The following is a 26,219-nucleotide window of genomic DNA, read 5'->3' on the forward strand; positions in this document are numbered from 1 at the left end:
ATATTACATTTTGGGACTGATCGGTCAACAAGATTGCCAACAGGCCACCATCTTGGATTTTGATAATTGAAGTTTGTTACGGTTATAGATCTCAGAAAGAGCTCAAAGGATCTTTCTCAGATTTCATATGTAGTAATATGTAGTAAAAGTTTAAAAAGCAGAGAAATCATCTCTCTTTCCTTTCTCAGACATATATAGATAATTCTTTGGTTGCCACCAAGATCTCTCTGGGATTTCTAGTTCTATAAGAAAATTAAATCTGAGATATTTTTTTTATATTTCTGTAATATGTTATGTCTGATTTCTTATTTTAGATGGTGATCCAGTTTAACGACACATGTGTTGACTGTGAGAGTGCTCGTGGGATCAAACAGAAAGAGCTAGAGCTGTTCGTCCAACGCTTTAGTGCTCTGTCTAAAGACGAGATCGCTGTAGAGATGATGGTGTCCAGCAAAAACATAATGAATCTGCTGACTCACCTGGTGCCTTGTGTGGGTTGTAGAAGGAGGTACAGTACTAAATGATCACTCTGGTACCTCAATTTGTAGTATTTAGTTGTCACCGAGTATACTTCAAACAACATCAAATAAACCTAAATTCAAATATTCTAATAGTATTACCATGGTTCTACTGGCAATGATTTACCGAGGTTTGACAGTATATTGTATTTAGATTCAGGACAAAGTTAGAAGTTCCCCCAACAGAATGGGGAACTTATTGTGTTTGCTCCGTTTCTTCTGGTTCTTCTTTTTTCACTGCGACTTTGTCCGACTATTTTCTCAAAAACTATAAGTCAGATTGCCATGAGTTTTTATGAGGTCATTTCTTTCTCTGTTGAGATTTAGGGAACTTTATGTGACGGCACCCGTCACGACTAGATCTTGTTTATATTACAAATAAAAACAAACATCATTTACAGGATAAAGAATACATTATTATGTGACTTTCAGTGTGGAGAGAATGTTTCACCAGCTAGTTGACTCGCAGCATCCTGCCCTAGAGCCGCTGATCGTCACACAGAGGGGAGAGCTGTCTATTAACCGTGATAAACTGTTTGATCCTCGTGCTTTGTATGCGTTATTTAACATACATAGGTAAGTGATCATGTTTTATACCTGCATATTGTTTAACATATAAAAGTGATTTTTTACTCCCCTCTATACAGTTTTTATAGTTGTCGTCAGGGCTCTATGTTTTGTATGGTCTCTGATCCACCTGTTAAATTCACATTCTATGTTCTTTTTTTTATATACCTGAAACAACAAAAATACATCCCATCCAAATATGCTCTGTTTCAAGTGACATATATGAACATACATACACATATTTTGAAAATGATTACATAGATATATATTCAATCAAAGCCTAACTTGATCTAATTGACATTTTATCAAAAGTACCAAATATCAAGCCTAAATTACAGTGATAACACATTAACAACTGTGTATATTCTCCCTGTGTATTAAATCCCACCAAAATAGTAAAACAAAATCTTCTCCGCAAATTGAGCCCCAGAAAATAATTGATTTTACAGTATCTGATTCAAGTATCTATCAGTAAATGGTTGATTATCTTCATTGTCATGTTCAGTTTAACGAGGCTTGAATGTCCGGCAAATATATACAAAAACATAATATTTCTTGTTTCTCTTGATAAACATCTATTTATTTAGAATATGTGAATTTTGTCAACAATCTGGTTCTTTTCTATCTTGGTTGATATTTGAAAGTATTGGTGTTGTTAGACATTTTCAAATCTCAATCAATTCTATAGAAAGAGAATTTCATTTAAAGATGCTCCACCGCCGACAGAGCATAAATGATATCTGAAGAAAAATACTAAATCGTCTGCTCCTGTTTTTGATAGTGAAAAAACACCATTTGTCAACAGTGGAGCATCTTTAAGTCATTGAAATAATTATCATGACATCAATCATTCTAACTTGTTTTTAATGTGTAAGAATTATACTTGTCTTTGTATGCATGCTGATTTAATGTGTGAGCATAGACATTTCAGTGACGTTAAAAAACAATCTGAATTCTGATCATAACAACCAAACTTGTGAATAACTATTACATGTGTGATCAACATTTGTCAAACAATTTGCCAAATACATTAGTGTTTGTAAAATGTGCAAAAGTTGCACGTAAACAGGATTTTATTGAATATCAAAAAGTTAGACGGCATATACAATTTATACATACATTTGTACACAGTGAGGTATATACTCAAACTAATACTGTAATTTACCAAGGCTTAATTAATTATCAGTTAGGGTTTTTGTGGGAAAACTTCTGTTAAAATTTTCAACTGGTTCAAAACTCCAGATACCCTGATGCTGACAGACATGTAAGTACATAGGATTCTGACAAGACAGCATGAAGCTTGAAGGAAGCTTACAAACAAATAGAGTACATGTAAACAGATGAGATTGGGTCATCAAAGGTCAAAGACATATATACTTTTTTTTATTTCACACATAACTCTAAACATGTCCAGGTGTTTTCTAGTTAATATCAGTCTCTCATCTTTTATCTATTTTTAGGCCTCTATACAAATTTTGAGGTTTGGGACAGAGCGTGTTACACACGGCCATCCGATGTCACATCACGTCCTGTCAGTATCTGCAGACTTTTGCATTATCTTTTTCAGGCATTTCTAGATTCATTATCAAATATATTAATTCTTTTTTCAGAGCCAAACTTAATTCCATCATGGAGTCAATTCCAAAAAGCAAGAAAAACAAGCGCTGTAACTTACATTCTTTAGATACACACAAGCCTCGTACAACAGGGTAAGTTGGACGAACATGGTATAATTACCAGCATGTTACAAAGACTGTGGTAGTTCAATTCAGAGAGGTTGAATTTCAATTCAGATATTTAGAATTCAAGACTTTTTGTATTGATTGATATATAGTGATAAGACCAGTGATGGTGATAAATCTGTGAAGTAATACATTAGTCTAACTTGTCTCCTAGATGTTATAGCACAAAAACACACCATCACATGTACTCCAGATGTGTTTGACACGACCAAACAATTCAGTTAAATAACCCAGTATGAAAATTGTCAAATTCTGTAAAGAGTGTTTATATCATTATATATGATTGAATATTATATGAATTTCACTTTTTAGGAGTTGGATAGAAATCTGGGACTTGCTGGCCCAGGAGTGCAGAGAGGAGGTGGTTTTGATTGATGCAGATGGTCTATCAGATACCCTTGAAGCTTACCTCAGAAAACACAGGTATATACTCAATTAGTCTATCAGATACCCTCAAAGCTTACCTCAGAAAACACAGGTATATACTCAATTAGTTTATCAGATACCCTCAAAGCTTACCTCAGAAAACACAGGTACATACTCAGATACCCTCAAAGCTTACCTCAGAAAACACAGGTATATACTCAATTAGTCTATCAGATACCCTCAAAGCTTACCTCAGAAAACACAGGTATATACTCAATTAGTCTATCAGATACCCTCAAAGCTTACCTCAGAAAACACAGGTATATACTCAATTAGTCTATCAGATACCCTCAAAGCTTACCTCAGAAAACACAGGTATATACTCAATTAGTCTATCGGATACCCTCAAAGCTTACCTCAGAAAACACAGGTATATACTCAATTAGTCTATCGGATACCCTCAAAGCTTACCTCAGAAAACACAGGTACATACTCAATTAGTCTATCGGATACCCTCAAAGCTTACCTCAGAAAACACAGGTATATACTCAATTAGTCTATCGGATACCCTCAAAGCTTACCTCAGAAAACACAGGTATATACTCAATTAGTCTATCGGATACCCTCAAAGCTTACCTCAGAAAACACAGGTACATACTCAATTAGTCTATCGGATACCCTCAAAGCTTACCTCAGAAAACACAGGTACATACTCAATTAGTCTATCGGATACCCTCAAAGCTTACCTCAGAAAACACAGGTATATACTCAATTAGTCTATCGGATACCCTCAAAGCTTACCTCAGAAAACACAGGTACATACTCAATTAGTCTATCGGATACCCTCAAAGCTTACCTCAGAAAACACAGGTATATACTCAATTAGTCTATCGGATACCCTCAAAGCTTACCTCAGAAAAACACAGGTATATACTCAATTAGTCTATCGGATACCCTCAAAGCTTACCTCAGAAAACACAGGTACATACTCAATTAGTCTATCGGATACCCTCAAAGCTTACCTCAGAAAACACAGGTACATACTCAATTAGTCTATCGGATACCCTCAAAGCTTACTCAGAAACACTCATACTCAAAATCGGATACCCTCAAGCTTACCTCAGAAAACACAGGTACATACTCAATTAGTCTATCGGATACCCTCAAAGCTTACCTCAGAAAACACAGGTACATATTCAATTAGTCTATAGGATACCCTCAGCTTACCTCAGAAAAAACACAATAGGTACGATACTTCAATTCATTGTCTATCGGATACCCTCAAAGCTTACCTCAGAAAACACAGGTACCTACTCAATTAGTCTATCGGATACCCTCAAAGCTTACCTCAGAAAACACAGGTACATACTCAATTAGTCTATCGGATACCCTCAAAGCTTACCTCAGAAAACACAGGTACATACTCAATTAGTCTATCGGATACCCTCAAAGCTTACCTCAGAAAACACAGGTACCTACACAATTAGTCTATCGGATACCCTCAAAGCTTACCTCAGAAAACACAGGTACATACTCAATAAGTCTATCGGATACCCTCAAAGCTTACCTCAGAAAACACAGGTACATACTCAATTAGTCTATCGGATACCCTCAAAGCTTACCTCAGAAAACACAGGTACATACTCAATTAGTCTATCGGATTCCCTCAAGACTTACCTCAGAAAACACAGGTAGATCCGATTAGTCTTATCAGTGTTCTTTTACTTTTATGTTTCTTTCCAATGACTTTTTTTTACCACAATGATGTCAGGGCTACTTATGGCACCACAAGAAGAGGCTCCACTGACAAGGGCAGTGGGAATTTTGATTTAGTAATAGTGATAACAGTATACATTGATTACAGGTTGGATTAAAAAATGACAGAAATATTTATTAAACTGCCTTCTTGGGGGATTTATGGTCCTATAATTTTCCCAGGATTGCAGACAAATTGAATAACGCACATGTTAATTGATTTGCTTAAAACCTAATATGTTTATGTCTCATCCTTCTGTAGGTTTTGTTCAGAATGCAAGTCCAAAGTCCAGCGTGCATACAATATCCTAGTTGAAGATATTGACTGTACTAAGGAAGCGGGTTACTGTGCTGCACTGTATGAAGGTCTTCGCTGTTGTCCTCACGAACGACACATCCACATGTTGTGTGATACAGATTTCATAGCTCACCTCATCGGCAGGGCAGAGCCGGAGTTAGCTGGAGGGTAAGGATGTACACCATTGCTTAAGTTACATGCTGAAACTCATAACTATAGAAAATCTCATAAAATAAATTAATAAATTTAAAAAAAAAAGGTCTTTAAAGATGCTCCACTGCCGACAGAGCATAAATGATACTCATCATTTGAACAATAATTGGTGTTTAATCGTTTATATGTATTCTAATTAACACAAAAAATAATATAAAATAATTTGTTTTGATTTTGCAATCAGTACCTCATTCCATATAGCATATAGTGTCAGGGATTTTTTTTGGGATGCAATTAATTATTTTTTATATTTCAAGCTTTAAGTAAAATTAGATGTTCAAACTTTTCAATGGTGGTAATGATGTAAAGTAAGTAACTTTTGTAACTGAAGAAAAATACCAAATCGTCTGCTCCTGTTTTTGATAGTGAAATAATACCATTTGTCAGCATTGGAGCATCTTTAAGTAATTTGAGTTTGAGGTACATAAATGAGGTTTAATGGTAGTTAAAATGTTAATATCTCCGTGTTGGTTGTCAGAACAAGGAATATTAAAATGGTCATTAAGAAGTGTAGACAGTCTGATAATTTACGAAATAGTTCAAAAGTAAAAGTGATTTAAATGACATTCTAAAGTTGGACCATTTACTTCCAGGAGCAGGCGGGACCGTCACGCCAAAACTTTAGACATTGCCCAGGAAGAAGTGCTGACATGTTTGGGTATCCATGTCTATGATCGTCTCCATCGTATCTGGCAAAAGTTGAAGGCTGAGGAACAAACCTGGCAGATCCTTTTCTACCTCGGAGTGGACGCCTTGAAGAAAAGCTTTGAGGTAATTCAGATACACCCTCATGGTCTTGAACGTACTTGGTCATACCGATGTCATTAATTTCAGTTACTCCTCAAAATCTGTGACATACAGTCATACTTGTTAAGACACAGGATTACTTCATACTTTTACTGCAGATAAAGCATTAAACTGATAGAGAGAACAAGCTTTTGAGATAGTCTTTGTTCCTGGTATATATCAGAGAGAACAAGCTTTTAAGATAGTCTTAGTTCCTGGTATATATCAGAGAGAACAAGCTTTTGAGATAGTCTTAGTTCCTGGTATATATCAGAGAGAACAAGCTTTTAAGATAGTCTTAGTTCCTGGTATATATCAGAAATAACAAGCTTTTGAGATAGTCTTAGTTCCTGGTATATATCAGAGAGAACAAGCTTTTAAGATAGTCTTAGTTCCTGGTATATATCAGAGAGAACAAGCTTTTAAGATAGTCTTAGTTCCTGGTATATATCAGAGAGAACAAGCTTTTAAGATAGTCTTAGTTCCTGGTATATATCAGAGAGAACAAGCTTACTTTTAAGATAGTCTTAGTTCCTGGTATATATCAGAAATAACAAGCTTACTTTTAAGATAGTCTTAATTAGTTCCTAGTATATATCAGAGAGAGAACAAGCTTTTAAGATAGTCTTAGTTCCTGGTATATATCAGAGAGAACAAGCTTTTAAGATAGTCTTAGTTCCTGGTATATATCAGAAAGAACAAGCTTTTAAGATAGTCTTAGTTCCTGGTATATATCAGAAATAACAAGCTTACTTTTAAGATAGTCTTAGTTCCTGGTATATATCAGAGAGAACAGCTTTTAGATAGCTTAGTTCTGGTTATATTCAGAGAGAAGCTTACTTTTAAGATAGTCTTAGTTCCTGGTATATATCAGAGAGAACAAGCTTACTTTTAAGATAGTCTTAGTTCCTAGTATATATCAGAGAGAACAAGCTTTTAAGATAGTCTTAGTTCCTGGTATATATCAGAGAGAACAAGCTTTTAAGATAGTCTTAGTTCCTGGTATATATCAGAGAGAACAAGCTTTTAAGATAGTCTTAGTTCCTGGTATATATCAGAGAGAACAAGCTTTTAAGATAGTCTTAGTTCCTGGTATATATCAGAGAGAACAAGCTTTTAAGATAGTCTTAGTTCCTGGTATATATCAGAGAGAACAAGCTTTTAAGATAGTCTTAGTTCCTGGTTATCGAGAGAACCTTTTAAGGTAGTTCCTGTATATATCAGAGAGAACAAGCTTTTTTAAGATAGTCTTAGTTCCTGGTATATATCAGAGAGAACAAGCTTTTAAGAATAGTCTTAGTTCCTGGTATATATCAGAGAGAACAAGCTTACTTTTAAGATAGTCTTAGTTCCTGGTATATATCAGAGAGAACAAGCTTACTTTTAAGATAGTCTTAGTTCCTAGTATATATCAGAGAGAACAAGCTTACTTTTAAGATAGTCTTAGTTCCTGGTATATATCAGAGAGAACAAGCTTACTTTTAAGATAGTCTTAGTTCCTGGTATATATCAGAAATAACAAGCTTACTTTTAAGATAGTCTTTAATTAGTTCCTAGTATATATCAGAAATAAGCAAGCTTACTTTTAAGATAGTCTTAGTTCCTAGTATATATCAAAGCTGCTTTTAAAGGCATTACTTGACCTGTTTCATATTATATTTACATGTAGCTTCAGAAATAATGTTACATGACATGTACAGATGGCTTTAAGCATTACATGACATTTACAGATGGATTTAGAAATGATGTTACATGATATTTACAGATGGGTTTAGAAATAACATTACATGACATTTACAGATGGATTAAGAAATAACATTACATGACATTTACAGATGGATTTAGAAATAACATTACATGACATTTACAGATGGATTTAGAAATAACATTACATGACATTTACAGATGGATTTAGAAATAACATTACATGACATTTACAGATGACTTTAGAAATGATGTTACATGATATTTACAGATGGATTTAGAAATAACATTACATGACATTTACAGATGGATTTAGAAATAACATTACATGACATTTACAGATGGATTTAGAAATAACATTACATGACATTTACAGATGGATTTAGAAATAACATTACATGACATTTACAGATGGATTTAGAAATAACATTACATGACATTTACAGATGGATTTAGAAATAACATTACATGACATTTACAGATGGATTTAGAAATAACATTACATGACATTTACAGATGGATTTAGAAATAACATTACATGACATTTACAGATGGATTTAGAAATAACATTACATGACATTTACAGATGGATTTAGAAATAACATTACATGACATTTACAGATGGATTTAGAAATAACATTACATGACATTTACAGATGGATTTAGAAATAACATTACATGACATTTACAGATGGCTTTAGAAATAACATTACATGACATTTACAGATGGCATTAGAGAGAAAACAAGGAATTTCCAACCTTGAACTCATGTGTGAGGAGATCTTAGAGGAAGAGAGGGCCAAGGAACAAAAAAGGGAGCAAAAACGACAGAAAAGGAAAAAGAAGAAGGCCAAGTCGAACCAGCTGGTTCTAGAGAAAGAGAACTGTGCTGAGGATCCGGAAGAGGAGGTTGCTCGATGTGAGGTAGGTCTGAGGGTCCGGAGGAGGAGTTGCTCGCTGTGAGGTAGGTCTGAGGGTCCGGAGGAGGAGGTTGCTCGCTGTGAGGTAGGTCTGAGGGTCCGGAGGAGGAGGTTGCTCGCTGTGAGGTAGGTCTGAGGGTCGGGAGGAGGAGTTGCTCGCTGTGAGGTAGGTCTGAGGGTCCGGAGGAGGAGTTGCTCGCTGTGAGGTAGGTCTGAGGGTCCGGAGGAGGAGGTTGCTCGCTGTGAGGTAGGTCTGAGGGTCCGGAGGAGGAGGTTGCTCGCTGTGAGGTAGGTCTTATTGCTGTTTATAATGGATATATGGACAAGCAGGAATTCATCAGGACCAGTCTTAATTATATAAGACTACAATTAGAGGCTATCTTTGTTCTGTTAACCCAATCGTTAGGGCATCCTCAACTTTTTACAAAAAACAGTAATTATTAGCTCACCTAGTCCGAAGGACCGAGGTGAGCTTATGGGATACCGCAGCGTCCGTCGTCGGTCGTCCGGCGTCCGACGTCCGTCAACAATCGACTTCTTCTCCATAACCGCTGGTCGGATTTCAACAATATTTGACTGGTAGCATCCTTATGGGCTACTAACTGAAAATTGCACATATGATTGGGCTGATCTCCCGGGGGCCTGAGTGACGGGGCCAAAAGGGGTCAATTTGGCTATTTCCATATAAACGACTTCTTCTCTGAAACCAAGCATCGGATAGCACCCATAATGCAATGGTAGCATCCTTATAGGGTGGGGATTCAAAATTGCACAAATGAAGGGGCTGACCCCCCGGGGGCCTGAGGGGCGGGGTCAAATGGGGTCAATTTGGCTATTTCCATAAAACGACTTCTTCTCTGAAACTAAGCAAGAGATAGCACTCATAATGCCATGGTTGTATCGTTATAGGGTAGGGATCCAAAATTGTACAAATGATGGGGCTGACCCCCGGGGGGCCTGAGGGGCGGGGTCAAAAGGGGTCAATTTGGCTATTTCCATATAAACGACTTCTTCTCTGAAACCAAGCATCAGATAGCACCCATAATGCAATGGTAGCATCCTTATAGGGTGGGGATTCAAAATTGTACAAATGATGGGCTGACCCCCCGGGGGCCTGAGGGGCGGGGTCAAATGGGGTCAATTTGGCTATTTCCATAAAACGACTTCTTCTCTGAAACTAAGCAAGAGATAGCACTCATAATGCCATGGTTGTATCGTTATAGGGTAGGGATTCCAAAATTGTACAAATGATGGGGCTGACCCCCGGGGGGCCTGAGGGGCGGGGTCAAAAGGGGTCAATTTGGCTATTTCCATATAAACGACTTCTTCTCTGAAACCAAGCATCAGATAGCACCCATAATGCAATGGTAGCATCCTTATAGGGTGGGGATTCAAAATTGTACAAATGATGGGCTGACCCCCCGGGGGCCTGAGGGGCGGGGTCAAATGGGGTCAATTTGGCTATTTCCATAAAACGACTTCTTCTCTGAAACTAAGCAAGAGATAGCACTCATAATGCCATGGTTGTATCGTTATAGGGTAGGGATCCAAAATTGTACAAATGATGGGGCTGACCCCCGGGGGGCCTGAGGGGCGGGGTCAAAAGGGGTCAATTTGGCTATTTCCATATAAACGACTTCTTCTCTGAAACCAAGCATGGGATAGCACCCATAATGCAATGGTAGCATCCTTATAGGGTGGGGATTCAAAATTGTACAAATGATGGGGCTGACATCCGGGGGCCTGAGGGGCGGGGTCAAATGGGGCCAATTTGGCTATTTCCATATAAATGACTTCTTCTCTGAAACTAAGCATGGTATAGCAATGATAATGCATTGGATCATCCTTATAGGGTGGGGATTCAAAATTGTGCAAATGATAGGGCTGACCCCCCCCGGGGGCTTGAGGGGCGGGGTCAAAAGGGGTCAATTTGGCTTTTTCCATATAAATGACTTCTTCTCTGCAACTAAGCGTGGTATAGCACCCATAATGCAATTGTAGCATCCTTATAGGGTGGGGATTCCAAATTGTGCAAATGATGGGGTTGACCCCCCGGGGGCCTGAGGGGCGGGGTCAAAAGTGGCCAATTTGGCTATTTCCATATAAACGACTTCTTCTCTGAAACTAAGCATGGTATAGCACCCATAATACAATGGTAGCATCCTTATAGTGTGGGGATTCAAAATTGTGCAAATGATTGGGCTGACCCCCCGGGAGCCTGAGGGGCGGGGTCAAAAGGGGTCAATTTGGCTATTTCCATAAAACGACTTCTTCTTTGCAACTAAGCATGGTATAGCACCCATAATGCAATGGTAGCATCCTTATAGGGTGGTGTTAACATGGAAGAGCGTCGGTTGTTACTACAGGAAATGACAACGGAAGATATTGATTACAAACAATGATGATATTTATTTACAATGAATGATTAGTATTGGAAATAGCATATATTCACAAAACAACTATTCACTCTCACTAACTCTCTCATTCTCATACTAATTACCCTAAAATGTCAGTGTAGCTTCAGGCAAATAACAAATAAAGAAACCAATGGGAAACCAGAGTTCTTGTACAACATCCGCACTCCACAGAGTCAGCTCAATCCAGAGCCACAGCACAATTTATGTCGCTCTAATGGTAGATCAATCCAGAGCCAAAATCGTTCACGCATGTAAGAACCTGTCAAAAGATACCACACATAATGGCCTCAACAGTGCCCAATATCGACAGCACTGCCAATGTATTCCCGTAGGAAAAGGGTTGATGCAATCTACAGCCGCCAACCTGTTGCTGAACAAACCCCAAGAACTATCGCTGACCTAACCCTGTCGGATGAGGGTTGGTGTAGTATCCGGGTCGGTCCTGATGCTAATAATGTAGATGGGTGTCCTTATACTGGTCCTGGCTGAATCATGATCCCTGGGCTTCAAATCCCGTCATGCGAAGCTACAATTAATAATTAATACTACAAAATAGACTAATCACTCACATTTACACGCGTAACGTTTTTAAGATTTAAATACAGAATAATATAAAAAAAAATATAACATTTGACTATTAACTTTACATAACCAGTTATGTATGAATTGACTAAAGCATATCTAAAGCACTAAATACCTATGTGCGGCTCCAAAATGTACATAAAATAACATTTACTGGTATATACTAATAATCTTCCACTCAGGGCTTCCATACATTTTACACCCGCGCGCGGACTCACCACGTTCTACTAAGTAACAATAGAACTGGGCTTCCATAGATTTATAATCGAGAACGGGTATCGATAGAAAGTATGTAATTTAAAATATCATAAACAACTGCATATTATCACAACATATTATATCAACATACACATAGAATACATGAGATATAGTATGAAATAGCAAACAAATTATATAAATTCCTACTGAAGCGATAAATACAATGTAATGGCCACGGTTGAATGATTTACTGGAGCGCACACATACCTAGATTGATTGACTCGATAATAACGGGTACAACATCAAAATACCCACGCAAATAATCTAGAAATAAAGCAGAAAGGTTACTTACCACAGTCTGTAATCTGTGCCTGAATCACACGGCGTAATATGTCGGTAAATCCATACCGGGTTTACGACAACAAAGAAGCATGTCTACCGCCGTTCACAGCTCAGTCCGTGCACACTTACCTGTGACGCGTTTCCGCCCAGCAATACCTGACCGTTAAAGATACTTACCTCGGTAAGACAAAATAATTTCAAAGCATAAATTACAAACTCCAGCGTATACATGCTTGCGTGACAGGTGGGGATTCCAAATTGTGCAAATGATAGGGCTGACCCCCGGGGCCTGAGGGGTGGGGTCAAAAGTGGTCAATTTCCATATAAATGACTTTTTCTCTGCAACTTAATATGGGATTATGCTCATAATGCGGGGGTCTGAAGGGTGGGGTCAAAAGGGGTTAATTTAGCTATTTCCATATAAACGACTTCTTCTCTACAACTAAGAACGGAAGAGCACTTATAATACAATGGTAGAATCCTTATAGGTTTGGGATTTGAAATTGTACAAATGATAGGGCTGACCCCCGGGGCCTTAGACGGCAATAGATGCGAGGTCAAAAAGGTCAATATTAGGCTACTACTTTCATATAAATTACTTTGTCTCTGAACATATGTATTGGATAGCATATTAATATGGTATCAATAGCATCATTGTATGGTTGTGATTCAAAATTAAACTTTGGGAGTCAATTTTGCTTATTTTTCTAATTGTCGAGTCTTGTGATAATTACTAACAAAAAACCAGGTGAGCGATACAGGCCCTCTGGGCCTCTTGTTCATTTGTGAACAAGTTATACTTGCCTAAAATAGTCATAATCAACTTGTCTATAATGTAAACACTCTTTTATAAAATGATTTGGTTTGTTTGTCCACCATTGGTTTCCAAAGATTCTCTTAAAATCTTAATGTATGTAGATAGGGCTTCAATATATATATATATATACGAGAAATTCACATTGGTCACCAAAGCAGCAGCTTCAGTTTTGAATTCTTTAATTAAACAAATAATTGTTTCCTGTAATCTGTATTAATCCTTTGGAATGTTGAGATTTAGATGCTACTTGATATTTTAATTTTGACAGTGACACTGTGTAATATGTACCCTCTATTTTCAGTGTGATAAAACGGTGATGCTGAAGCCCAGAATAACCAGTAATGGACCTCGTGCTGAGAAGTGTACCATCTTTGCAGACCAGAACTCTAACACCACCTTAGTGACCAGAGAGAGTTGTCGTGGAGGGCAGAATTTAGATCGACCAGAGAGCTGTCCTGGAGGGCAGAATATAGATAGACCAGAGAGCTGTCGTGGAGGGCAGAATATAGATAGACCGGATAGCTGTCGTGGAGGGCAGAATATAGAAAAACCAGAGAGTTGTCGAGGAGGGCCAAATTTAGATCAACCGGAGAGTTGTCGTGGAGGGCTGAGTTTAGATCGACCATTACGAAGCGAGAGTCAGAATAGTGATTTTGGGTACTCGTCTGATGTGGAGGGGTGTGAGAACTGTAGTGCTCCGAGCTCCAGCAGCTCTGATATCATATGTTCTGATGGTGTGTGTAGCAGTCAGGACGGTACGTACACTACTTAGTTACCACAGCTAAAGGTCAGGTTTTAACTTCCTGTTAGTTTTAATATCTGAATGATTATCTGCCTTACATTGTGACGTAGATGTGATACATTTCACGTTGGGATATATTTCAGAAATTCTTTACCTGATGTTACCTTTCGAGAGTTTTTAAAACTTTCTCTACACTAATCTTAAGGCTTTAGTATTTTGTGTTAAGTGGAAGGCCATCAACTCAATCCTCAATCATTGTATTTCCCTGTCACAATTTCAGCAGCTGATCAACTACTCTAACATTGATCTTCTTAACTTTAATGATCTAAACATTAATTTTGTAATTTTATATTTATGAATAACTATACTAAATTATGTTTATAGGCGGTGATAGTGTGTGCAGTTCCTCCACTGACGGGTTAGATACATGTAGCAACTGTTTGTCTCAGGTCTCTCCTAACAAACAAAACAGTCACCGAAATAAACATAAAGTAAGTGTCAACAAAAACACAGTCACCGAAATACACACAAAGTAATTATAAGTAAACAACACAGTCATCAAAATACACATAAACTAAGTATAAGTTAACAACATAGTCACCAAAATACACACAAAATAATTGTCAACAAACTGTCACTAATATAAGAGCAGTGTATGAAAGGTTTCTTTACCAAGAAGTGATTAAGTTACACAAACACACCACTGTTCAGATGTTGTAAAAAGTAAAAATGTTTACACTCTCTGTTCAGTTGTGTAAATGATCAAAATGCTTTAGATTTTATTCCTTTGTTAGTATTTTAACTTGTTACTGAGAAATTTGCTATATTTTCTGTATTTTTGTTGTTTTAGTGTGATATTCTCCAGACATCCGAAAGTTGTAGCAGTGCCAACTCCAGTCCTCTCCAACAAAACATGACGCTTAGTCTCCTCGATATGTTAGAGGTCAGTATAAGGTCACACTTAGTCACCTCGATATGTTAGAGGTCAGTATAAGGTCACACTTAGTCACCTCGATATGTTAGAGGTCTGTATAAAGTCACACTTAGTCTCCTCGATATGTTAGAGGTCAGTATAAGGTCACACTTAGTCTCCTCGATATGTTAGAGGTCAGTATAAAGTCACACTTAGTCTCCTCGATATGTTAGAGGTCAGTATAAAGTCACACTTAGTCTCCTCGATATGTTAGAGGTCAGTATAAGGTCACACTTAGTCACCTCGATATGTTAGAGGTCAGTATAAAGTCACACTTAGTCTCCTCGATATGTTAGAGGTCAGTATAAAGTCACACTTAGTCTCCTCGATATGTCAGAGGTCAGTATAAAGTCACACTTAGTCTCCTCGATATGTTAGAGGTCAGTATAAAGTCACACTTAGTCACACCTCGATATGTTAGAGGTCAGTATAAAGTCACACTTAGTCTCCTCGATATGTTAGAGGTCGTATAAAGTCACACTAGTCTCCTCGATATGTCAGGAGTCAGTATAAAGTCACACTTAGTCTCCTGATATGTTAAGGTCAGTATAAAGTCACACTTAGTCTCCTCGATATGTTAGAGGTCTGTATAAGGTCACACTTAGTCTCCTCGATATGTTAGAGGTCAGTATAAAGTCACACACTTAGGTCTCAACTCTCGATATGTTAGAGGTCAGTATAAAGTCACACTTAGTCTCCTGGATATGTTATAGGTCAGTATAAAGTCACACTTAGTCTCCTCGATATGTAGAGGTCTATGTATAAGGTCTATAAGTCACACTTAGTCTCCTCGATATGTCAGAGGTCAGTATAAAGTCACACTTAGTCTCCTCGATATGTTAGAGGTCAGTATAAAGTCACACTTAGTCTCCTCGATATGTTAGAGGTCTGTATAAAGTCACACTTAGTCTCCTCGATATGTCAGAGGTCAGTATAAAGTCACACTTAGTCTCCTGGATATGTTATAGGTCAGTATAAGGTCACACTTAGTCTCCTCGATATGTCAGAGGTCAGTATAAAGTCACACTTAGTCTCCTCGATATGTTAGAGGTCAGTATAAAGTCACACTTAGTCTCCTCGATATGTTAGAGGTCAGTATAAAGTCACACTTAGTCTCCTCGATATGTTAGAGGTCAGTATAAAGTCACACTTAGTCTCCTCGATATGTTAGAGGTCAGTATAAAGTCACACTTAGTCTCCTCGATATGTTAGAGGTCAGTATAAAGTCACACTTAGTCTCCTCGATATTAAGGCAGTATAGTCACACTTAGTCCTCGATATGTTAGAGGTCAGTATAAAGTCACACTTAGTCTCCTCGATATGTTAGAGGTCAGTATAAAGTCACACTTAGTCTCCTCGATATGTTAGAGGTCAGTATAAAGTCACACTTAGTCTCCTCGATATGTTAGAGGTCAGTATAAAGTCACACTTAGTCTCCTCGATATGTTAGAGGTCAGTATAAAGTCACACTTAGTCTCCTCGATATGTTAGAGGTCAGTATAAAGTCACACTTAGTCTCCTCGATATGTTAGAGGTCTGTATAAGGTCTGTATAAAGTCACACTTAGTCTCCTCGATATGTTAGAGGTCAGTATATAAAGTCACACTTAGTCTCCTCGATATGTTAGAGGTCAGTATAAAGTCACACTTAGTCTCCTCGATATGTTAGAGGTCAGTATAAAGTCACACTTAGTCTCCTCGATATGTTAGAGGTCAGTATAAAGTCACACTTAGTCTCCTCGATATGTTAGAGGTCAGTATAAAGTCACACTTAGTCTCCTCGATATGTTAGAGGTCAGTATAAAGTCACACTTAGTCTCCTCGATATGTTAGAGGTCAGTATAAAGTCACACTTAGTCTCCTCGATATGTTAGAGGTCAGTATAAAGTCACACTTAGTCTCCTCGATATGTTAGAGGTCAGTATAAAGTCACACTTAGTCTCCTCGATATGTTAGAGGTCAGTATAAAGTCACACTTAGTCTCCTCGATATGTTAGAGGTCAGTATAAAGTCACACTTAGTCACACCTCGATATGTTAGAGGTCAGTATAAAGTCACACTTAGTCTCCTCGATATGTTAGAGGTCAGTATAAAGTCACACTTAGTCTCCTCGATATGTTAGAGGTCAGTATAAAGTCACACTTAGTCTCCTCGATATGTTAGAGGTCAGTATAAAGTCACACTTAGTCTCCTCGATATGTTAGAGGTCAGTATAAAGTCACACTTAGTCTCCTCGATATGTTAGAGGTCAGTATAAAGTCACACTTAGTCTCCTCGATATGTTAGAGGTCAGTATAAAGTCACACTTAGTCTCCTCGATATGTTAGAGGTCAGTATAAAGTCACACTTAGTCTCCTCGATATGTTAGAGGTCAGTATAAAGTCACACTTAGTCTCCTCGATATGTTAGAGGTCAGTATAAAGTCACACTTAGTCTCCTCGATATGTTAGAGGTCAGTATAAAGTCACACTTAGTCTCCTCGATATGTTAGAGGTCAGTATAAAGTCACACTTAGTCTCCTCGATATGTTAGAGGTCAGTATAAAGTCACACTTAGTCTCCTCGATATGTTAGAGGTCAGTATAAAGTCACACTTAGTCTCCTCGATATGTTAGAGGTCAGTATAAAGTCACACTTAGTCTCCTCGATATGTTAGAGGTCTGTATAAGGTCTGTATAAGGTCACACTTAGTCTCCTCGATATGTTATAGGTCAGTATAAAGTCACACTTAGTCTCCTCGATATGTTAGAGGTCTGTATAAGGTCTGTATAAGGTCACACTTAGTCTCCTCGATATGTTATAGGTCAGTATAAAGTCACACTTAGTCTCCTCGATATGTTAGAGGTCAGTATAAAGTCACACTTAGTCTCCTCGATATGTTAGAGGTCAGTATAAAGTCACACTTAGTCTCCTCGATATGTTAGAGGTCAGTATAAAGTCACACTTAGTCTCCTCGATATGTTAGAGGTCAGTATAAAGTCACACTTAGTCTCCTCGATATGTTAGAGGTCAGTATAAAGTCACACTTAGTCTCCTCGATATGTTAGAGGTCAGTATAAAGTCACACTTAGTCTCCTCGATATGTTAGAGGTCAGTATAAAGTCACACTTAGTCTCCTCGATATGTTAGAGGTCAGTATAAAGTCACACTTAGTCTCCTCGATATGTTAGAGGTCAGTATAAAGTCACACTTAGTCTCCTCGATATGTCAGAGGTCAGTATAAAGTCACACTTAGTCTCCTCGATATGTTAGAGGTCAGTATAAAGTCACACTTAGTCTCCTCGATATGTTAGAGGTCAGTATAAAGTCACACTTAGTCTCCTCGATATGTTAGAGGTCAGTATAAAGTCACACTTAGTCTCCTCGATATGTTAGAGGTCAGTATAAAGTCACACTTAGTCTCCTCGATATGTTAGAGGTCAGTATAAAGTCACACTTAGTCTCCTCGATATGTTAGAGGTCAGTATAAAGTCACACTTAGTCTCCTCGATATGTTAGAGGTCAGTATAAAGTCACACTTAGTCTCCTCGATATGTTAGAGGTCAGTATAAAGTCACACTTAGTCTCCTCGATATGTTAGAGGTCAGTATAAAGTCACACTTAGTCTCCTCGATATGTTAGAGGTCAGTATAAAGTCACACTTAGTCTCCTCGATATGTTAGAGGTCAGTATAAAGTCACACTTAGTCTCCTCGATATGTTAGAGGTCAGTATAAAGTCACACTTAGTCTCCTCGATATGTTAGAGGTCAGTATAAAGTCACACTTAGTCTCCTCGATATGTTAGAGGTCAGTATAAAGTCACACTTAGTCTCCTCGATATGTTAGAGGTCAGTATAAAGTCACACTTAGTCTCCTCGATATGTTAGAGGTCAGTATAAAGTCACACTTAGTCTCCTCGATATGTTAGAGGTCAGTATAAAGTCACACTTAGTCTCCTCGATATGTTAGAGGTCAGTATAAAGTCACACTTAGTCTCCTCGATATGTTAGAGGTCAGTATAAAGTCACACTTAGTCTCCTCGATATGTTAGAGGTCAGTATAAAGTCACACTTAGTCTCCTCGATATGTTAGAGGTCAGTATAAAGTCACACTTAGTCTCCTCGATATGTTAGAGGTCAGTATAAAGTCACACTTAGTCTCCTCGATATGTTAGAGGTCAGTATAAAGTCACACTTAGTCTCCTCGATATGTTAGAGGTCAGTATAAGGTCACACTTAGTCTCCTCGATATGTTAGAGGTCAGTATAAAGTCACACTTAGTCTCCTCGATATGTTAGAGGTCAGTATAAAGTCACACTTAGTCTCCTCGATATGTTAGAGGTCAGTATAAAAGTCACACTTAGTCTCCTCGATATGTTAGAGGTCAGTATAAAGTCACACTTAGTCTCCTCGATATGTTAGAGGTCAGTATAAAGTCACACTTAGTCTCCTCGATATGTTAGAGGTCAGTATAAAGTCACACTTAGTCTCCTCGATATGTTAGAGGTCAGTATAAAGTCACACTTAGTCTCCTCGATATGTTAGAGGTCAGTATAAAGTCACACTTAGTCTCCTCGATATGTTAGAGGTCAGTATAAAGTCACACTTAGTCTCCTCGATATGTTAGAGGTCAGTATAAAGTCACACTTAGTCTCCTCGATATGTTAGAGGTCAGTATAAAGTCACACTTAGTCTCCTCGATATGTTAGAGGTCAGTATAAAGTCACACTTAGTCTCCTCGATATGTCAGAGGTCAGTATAAAGTCACACTTAGTCTCCTCGATATGTCAGAGGTCTGTCAGAGGTCAGTATAAAGTCACACTTAGTCTCCTCGATATGTTAGAGGTCAGTATAAAGTCACACTTAGTCTCCTCGATATGTTAGAGGTCAGTATAAAGTCACACTTAGTCTCCTCGATATGTTAGAGGTCAGTATAAAGTCACACTTAGTCTCCTGGATATGTTATAGGTCAGTATAAAGTCACACTTAGTCTCCTCGATATGTTAGAGGTCAGTATAAAGTCACACTTAGTCTCCTCGATATGTTAGAGGTCAGTATAAAGTCACACTTAGTCTCCTCGATATGTTAGAGGTCAGTATAAAGTCACACTTAGTCTCCTCGATATGTTAGAGGTCAGTATAAAGTCACACTTAGTCTCCTCGATATGTTATAGGTCAGTATAAAGTCACACTTAGTCTCCTCGATATGTCAGAGGACAGTATAAAGTCACACTTAGTCTCCTCGATATGTTAGAGGTCAGTATAAAGTCACACTTAGTCTCCTCGATATGTTAGAGGTCAGTATAAAGTCACACTTAGTCTCCTCGATATGTTAGAGGTCAGTATAAAGTCACACTTAGTCTCCTCGATATGTTAGAGGTAGTATAAAGTCACACTTAGTCTCCTCGATATGTTAGAGGTCAGTATAAAGTCACACTTAGTCTCCTCGATATGTCAGAGGTCAGTATAAAGTCACACTTAGTCTCCTCGATATGTTAGAGGTCAGTATAAAGTCACACTTAGTCTCCTCGATATGTTAGAGGTCAGTATAAAGTCACACTTAGTCTCCTCGATATGTTAGAGGTCAGTATAAAGTCACACTTAGTCTCCTCGATATGTTAGAGGTCAGTATAAAGTCACACTTAGTCTCCTCGATATGTTAGAGGTCAGTATAAAGTCACACTTAGTCTCCTCGATATGTTAGAGGTCAGTATTAAAGTCACACTTAGTCTCCTCGATATGTTAGAGGTCAGTATAAAGTCACACTTAGTCTCCTCGATATGTTAGAGGTCAGTATAAGGTCACACTTAGTCTCCTCGATATGTTATAGGTCTGTATAAGGTCTGTATAAGGTCACACTTAGTCTCCTCGATATGTTAGAGGTCAGTATAAAGTCACACTTAGTCTCCTCGATATGTTAGAGGTCAGTATAAAGTCACACTTAGTCTCCTCGATATGTTAGAGGTCAGTATAAAGTCACACTTAGTCTCCTCGATATGTTAGAGGTCAGTATAAAGTCACACTTAGTCTCCTCGATATGTTAGAGGTCAGTATAAAGTCACACTTAGTCTCCTCGATATGTTAGAGGTCAGTATAAAGTCACACTTAGTCTCCTCGATATGTTAGAGGCAGTATAAAGTCACACTTAGTCTCCTCGATATGTTAGAGGTCAGTATAAAGTCACACTTAGTCTCCTCGATATGTTAGAGGTCAGTATAAAGTCACACTTAGTCTCCTCGATATGTTAGAGGTCAGTATAAAGTCACACTTAGTCTCCTCGATATGTCAGAGGTCAGTAGTATAAAGTCACACTTAGTCTCCTCGATATGTTAGAGGTCAGTATAAAGTCACACTTAGTCTCCTCGATATGTTAGAGGTCAGTATAAAGTCACACTTAGTCTCCTCGATATGTTAGAGGTCGTATAAAGTCACACTTAGTCTCCTCGATATGTTAGAGGTCAGTATAAAGTCACACTTAGTCTCCTCGATATGTTAGAGTCAGTATAAAGTCACACTTAGTCTCCTCGATATGTTAAGGTCAGTATAAGTCACACTTAGTCTCCTCGATATGTTAGAGGTCAGTATAAAGTCACACTTAGTCTCCTCGATATGTTAGAGGTCAGTATAAAGTCACACTTAGTCTCCTCGATATGTTAGAGGTCATATTATAAAGTCACACTTAGTCTCCTCGATATGTTAGAGGTCAGTATAAAGTCACACTTAGTCTCCTCTCGATATGTTTAGGTCAGTATAAGGTTCCACACTTAGTCGTCCTTCGATATGTTAGAGTCTAGGTCAGTATAAAGTCACTTAGTCTCCTCGATATGTTAGAGGTCAGTATAAAGTCACACTTAGTCTCCTCGATATGTCAGAGGTCAGTATAAAGTCACACTTAGTCTCCTCGATATGTCAGAGGTCAGTATAAAGTCACACTTAGTCTCCTCGATATGTCAGAGGTCAGTATAAAGTCACACTTAGTCTCCTCGATATGTAGAGGTCAGTATAAAGTCACACTTATCCTGATATGTAGAGGTCAGTATAAAGTCACACTTAGTCCTCGATATGTCAGAGGTCAGTATAAAGTCACACGTAGTCTCCTCGATATGTTAGAGGTCAGTATAAGGTCACACTTAGTCTCCTCGATATGTTAGAGGTCAGTATAAAGTCACACTTAGTCTCCTCGATATGTTAGAGGTCAGTATAAGGTCACACTTAGTCTCCTCGATATGTCAGAGCTCAGTATAAAGTCACACTTAGTCTCCTCGATATGTTAAAGGTCAGTATAAAGTCACACTTAGTCTCCTCGATATGTCAGAGCTCAGTATAAAGTCACACTTAGTCTCCTCGATATGTTAGAGGTCAGTATAAAGTCACACCTTGATATGCTAGAGGTCAGTATAATATCCCAGGCTTTCGACCCTCAGGCAGAATTAGAAGAAAAAAATGCAAACAGTGACTAGTCTTAAACTATTCCATCTACCATGTTTGGTATATCATGAGAGGCTGTATATAGCTACCTATATTGGATTGATTTGATTAGTTTAACATCCTACTAACAGCCAGGGGCCATTAAGGAAGTGTGGGTTTACTGTGAGAAAAACCAACCAGCAGTCCTTATTATACCTGACAACTGCCCTACATGGGATTCAAACTTGTGACCCAGAGGTTTAGGGCTTGTGGTGACATGTGGACATCTTGACCACGTGACCATCATGACCCCTTGTTACCTATAATACCAAGGCCGATACTACAGACACATTCGCTGTAGTACATGTATTGATTCATATAAGAGTTCACACACATTACCAGCTGACAGTCTTTAGTGAATTATATCCTTTCTATTTGAATAGGCGCCTTGTTCGTCGGAGGACGATGATTTTATAACAGAAGAAGAAATAAAGCACTTCAAGGCCAATAAGAAGAAAATATTCGAAAAACGACAAGAGCTGCGTGAAGACTTACGGAAGCGGTTCAACACCAAGTTCCAACAGCAAGGCCCAGATGGTCAGCAATCCTGGAAAGAGAATCTGGATAATATGGTCCAAAAGATGTGTAAAATGTGATCAGTGACTGTGTGTGATCTACGGGGCATGTTCTATCCTATTTAACAAATAAGAAGTGACTATATCTGAGAGATTCTGTCGGGACATGAGTGTATGTGCCTATCATTTCTCTAGGCTAGGCTCCAATATCATGTTCATCTCATTGACAAGTGATTCTATCGGGAATCTGGATTAAATATCTTTAAAGCCAAGATTATTGGGTTTTGATAGTTAGTTCTACCATGACCAATAAGACAACTTTTTCCCTCTCATCCAGTTTCCTTGCATGTTTAGATTACAGTAGTAGATTTAATTGTAAGTCTTTGTAATTATTTAACTCAGCTTGAAAATATTGTGACCAAACGTTTTTTTTGGACATTTTACAGCATTCGCCAAATGCAACAGTATTGTAGGAATTAATGACAAAGAGACAAAATAAGAAATTTTAAAAGGCCCAAAATATTGTCATGTTTAATATCAAATAGTTAGGTAGATATCTAGTATTTAATATAACCATATTTTTTGTGGGGTTTTGTTTGCTCACAAGTAAGAATAATCAAAACTAATTTATTGCATGGTAAAGAAAAGGATATTCAAGATCTATTTGGAGTAGTACGCTGGACTGAGTATACAGTCCTGTAAATTTAAAACAATCAATTCTGTCAAAATATGAAACGGATACTTGGAGCTTAACATAGGGAGTAGAAGATCGTGGCGGGGCACATTGTTGTGATCATGTTGGAAACGTGAGGTGTTGACCACCATGACAAGATCCATTCAAACTTTCCGTTTATAGCTGTTAGGTTCACAAGGGCTTGAAATTGAGCTATATCAGCGGTCAAAAGATCAAACGACAACAAATTTGTACAGGTATTCCAGCAATTGTATATATATTAAAGTCACTTGCTTCATGTTTACATAGCATGATCACACAATTTTTTTTATTTCTGTAATCTGTGAAATTTAAGCCCTTAAGAAAAACTTAACAACTGCACTGACAGTTACATTTTGCAATTAAGTTATAAAATGCTATGTACATCTTCAAAGGTATAGAAGAGAAAGTCTAAATTACAGTCTCCGAGAAGTCAATACACTATATATAGAGGTTTTGGAGAAGCTTGTATTTAAATGGCTGCAGGTTGAGGTTCTGAAGAAAGCGTTTATCAACTTTGGTATCTTTTTCTCTTACAATTGTATCTTTTAAAAAAAACTCCTGTCAGACCTATTGAGAGCAGTCTCAAGCTTACATCTTCAAATTTATATGTCACTTTAATTTCAGGAATTTTAGACTATAATTTAGGACATGATACAAACTAATAGATCTGTATCATGTCATGTAGTTATAAACATGTATTTATGTCAAAATTTCTTTGCTTTATTTAATTTTTTTATTTGATTGATATATATTTATAGTCATGAATATTTAACCATTTTGTTTAAAATGATGGTTGTTAAATTATTTTTTTTAAATCTTCCAAGATAAAGGTCAATGTTAATTAAATTTTTATTGACCAAATGCTTAAAGCAAATTAAATTAGTTCTTTCATAATATCATGTATGGTAAGGGGAAGTTTTAAATATAGGATTCAAAGTGATGCTGAAGAGATCATTTTAATAATTACAATTTACACAACTCTAAGTGTTTAAATAGAACTCATCTTCAAGAAATTGGAAGAAAAATCCAAGTACTAAAATAATGTTTTAAACATTCAGTATTAATGGGATTATATTTTTTTGGGGAAAATGTTTATTGGTAAGTTTTTAAAAAGATTTACTCAATTTATCTCTGAAATATAATGTGTCACCTTCATGACTATGGACATTTTATTTTTTTCCAGATTTTTTGAGACACAAAAAATACTGATAGTAGACATTTTTCAGCATTTTTTAGCCCCAAAATACTTTTGCAAATTACACTGGTGCACAAATTATACAAATTTTTAGGGTATATATACATAATATGCCACTTCAAGTTTTAACTTGCATGACATTGGAAAAAGCATGTGATTAATAAATTCTGATAAACTTGTGAACAATACGTAGGAAATGAGATCCTTGTACTAGGAACTTTGTCAATGGAGTAATGACCTAAAATACTTGGAGCAGTGGACTCTCGTGTTACAGGGAGTATGTACTATGTCGGAATCAGTAGTGGATATGTACTGATAATACTTTGATGAGTAAATGTTTGTGTTAGACTTCAGGGAGTAGGAAGGATTTATACAATATAAACAAAAATCTGATCATTTATGTACGATGGTGAGAGTTCTACATTGGTTTTAACATCTTAGTCATTCTAAATGACAAATTTAACTCTGAAGTTCTCTGCAGTATGGGATTTCTGTAAAGCCAGGCATGTCAATGAATACTTGATTTGTAACAAGTTTGCATGTGGTTGCCGACAAACCAGTATGCAAAATATCCTGGGTATAAGCTTTGGTAAAAATCCATCAGTTACATTTAATTTTATTGTCTGGTCCAAGAAATATTTTTACTTTTTTTTTCCTCAATGTTTCTGTCGACTTGCATATTATTGCTGTTGTTTACTTGTTGGTATCTTGTCCGGGGCCACAGACTCTGTATACCACTACACATCACAGTTATCTACCCTTGGTAATGAATTGGTTTATATCATGGTTGATATCTGATTATGCTCGGGACTGTAATGCCTGAAGGTGTGGCTTGGTTGTGTACTTGTATATGGAGTCTGGTGGTGACATGACTAAAATGTTTTTGTTAGTTCTTGTTGATTTGCCTTTTCAGGAGCTGTGGAGATGAAGAGATTGTTATGTGGTACAATTGTACACATGGACACTATAAGTCACTACTAGTGCTGGTGGCTCTATTTATATCTATATGTAAGACATGTGAACGTGTCTCTGTGACTTTTGTAACGATGAAATGGATTTTTGGCAGGTGGAGTGGTATTAGAATGATCTGCCAAATAAATTCTGCTATATTTTATTGTTTTGCTGTTTGTTGTTTGTACTAGTGATATCTTATTGCCTAATTATCATGTGAATCAATACGGTACACCATGACCGACGTTTGGTGGTTAATAGGTCCTCATATCAACACAAGTCTCCATGTGACTCTGGGTTTTGAGATTCACGAAACACTGGGACAGAGTAATGACTAGGCCAGTGGTTTTACTCAGGATATTCCAGTCTAAATCTGGCACTCCCTTAAATGACACTGACTGGTAATAATTAAACAAATCAAACCAAAATAAGAGCAAAAATTTATCAACAAATTTTGATT

The 26,219-nt window shown here is 37.4% G+C and overlaps 1 protein-coding gene across 1 annotated transcript in view; it reads left to right on the forward strand.

Moving 5' to 3' along the window:
- Nucleotides 1–25,922, forward strand: part of LOC138332385 (gametogenetin-binding protein 2-like) — a 28,551-nt gene extending 2,629 nt beyond the window's left edge. The window contains exons 2-12 of the mRNA XM_069280462.1: nt 315–508; nt 951–1,094; nt 2,696–2,794; nt 3,140–3,250; nt 5,211–5,414; nt 6,053–6,230; nt 8,676–8,873; nt 13,527–13,980; nt 14,352–14,458; nt 14,818–14,910; nt 22,767–25,922. Of these exons, the coding sequence (XP_069136563.1) occupies nt 315–508; nt 951–1,094; nt 2,696–2,794; nt 3,140–3,250; nt 5,211–5,414; nt 6,053–6,230; nt 8,676–8,873; nt 13,527–13,980; nt 14,352–14,458; nt 14,818–14,910; nt 22,767–22,979 (1,995 nt within the window). The 3' untranslated portion in view covers nt 22,980–25,922. The remainder of the gene's footprint in view (nt 1–314; nt 509–950; nt 1,095–2,695; nt 2,795–3,139; nt 3,251–5,210; nt 5,415–6,052; nt 6,231–8,675; nt 8,874–13,526; nt 13,981–14,351; nt 14,459–14,817; nt 14,911–22,766) is intronic.
- The last annotated feature ends 297 nt before the right edge of the window (nt 25,923–26,219 follow it).

This window comes from Argopecten irradians, chromosome 9 (assembly GCF_041381155.1).
Source record: "Argopecten irradians isolate NY chromosome 9, Ai_NY, whole genome shotgun sequence".
Classification (NCBI taxonomy): domain Eukaryota; kingdom Metazoa; phylum Mollusca; class Bivalvia; order Pectinida; family Pectinidae; genus Argopecten; species Argopecten irradians.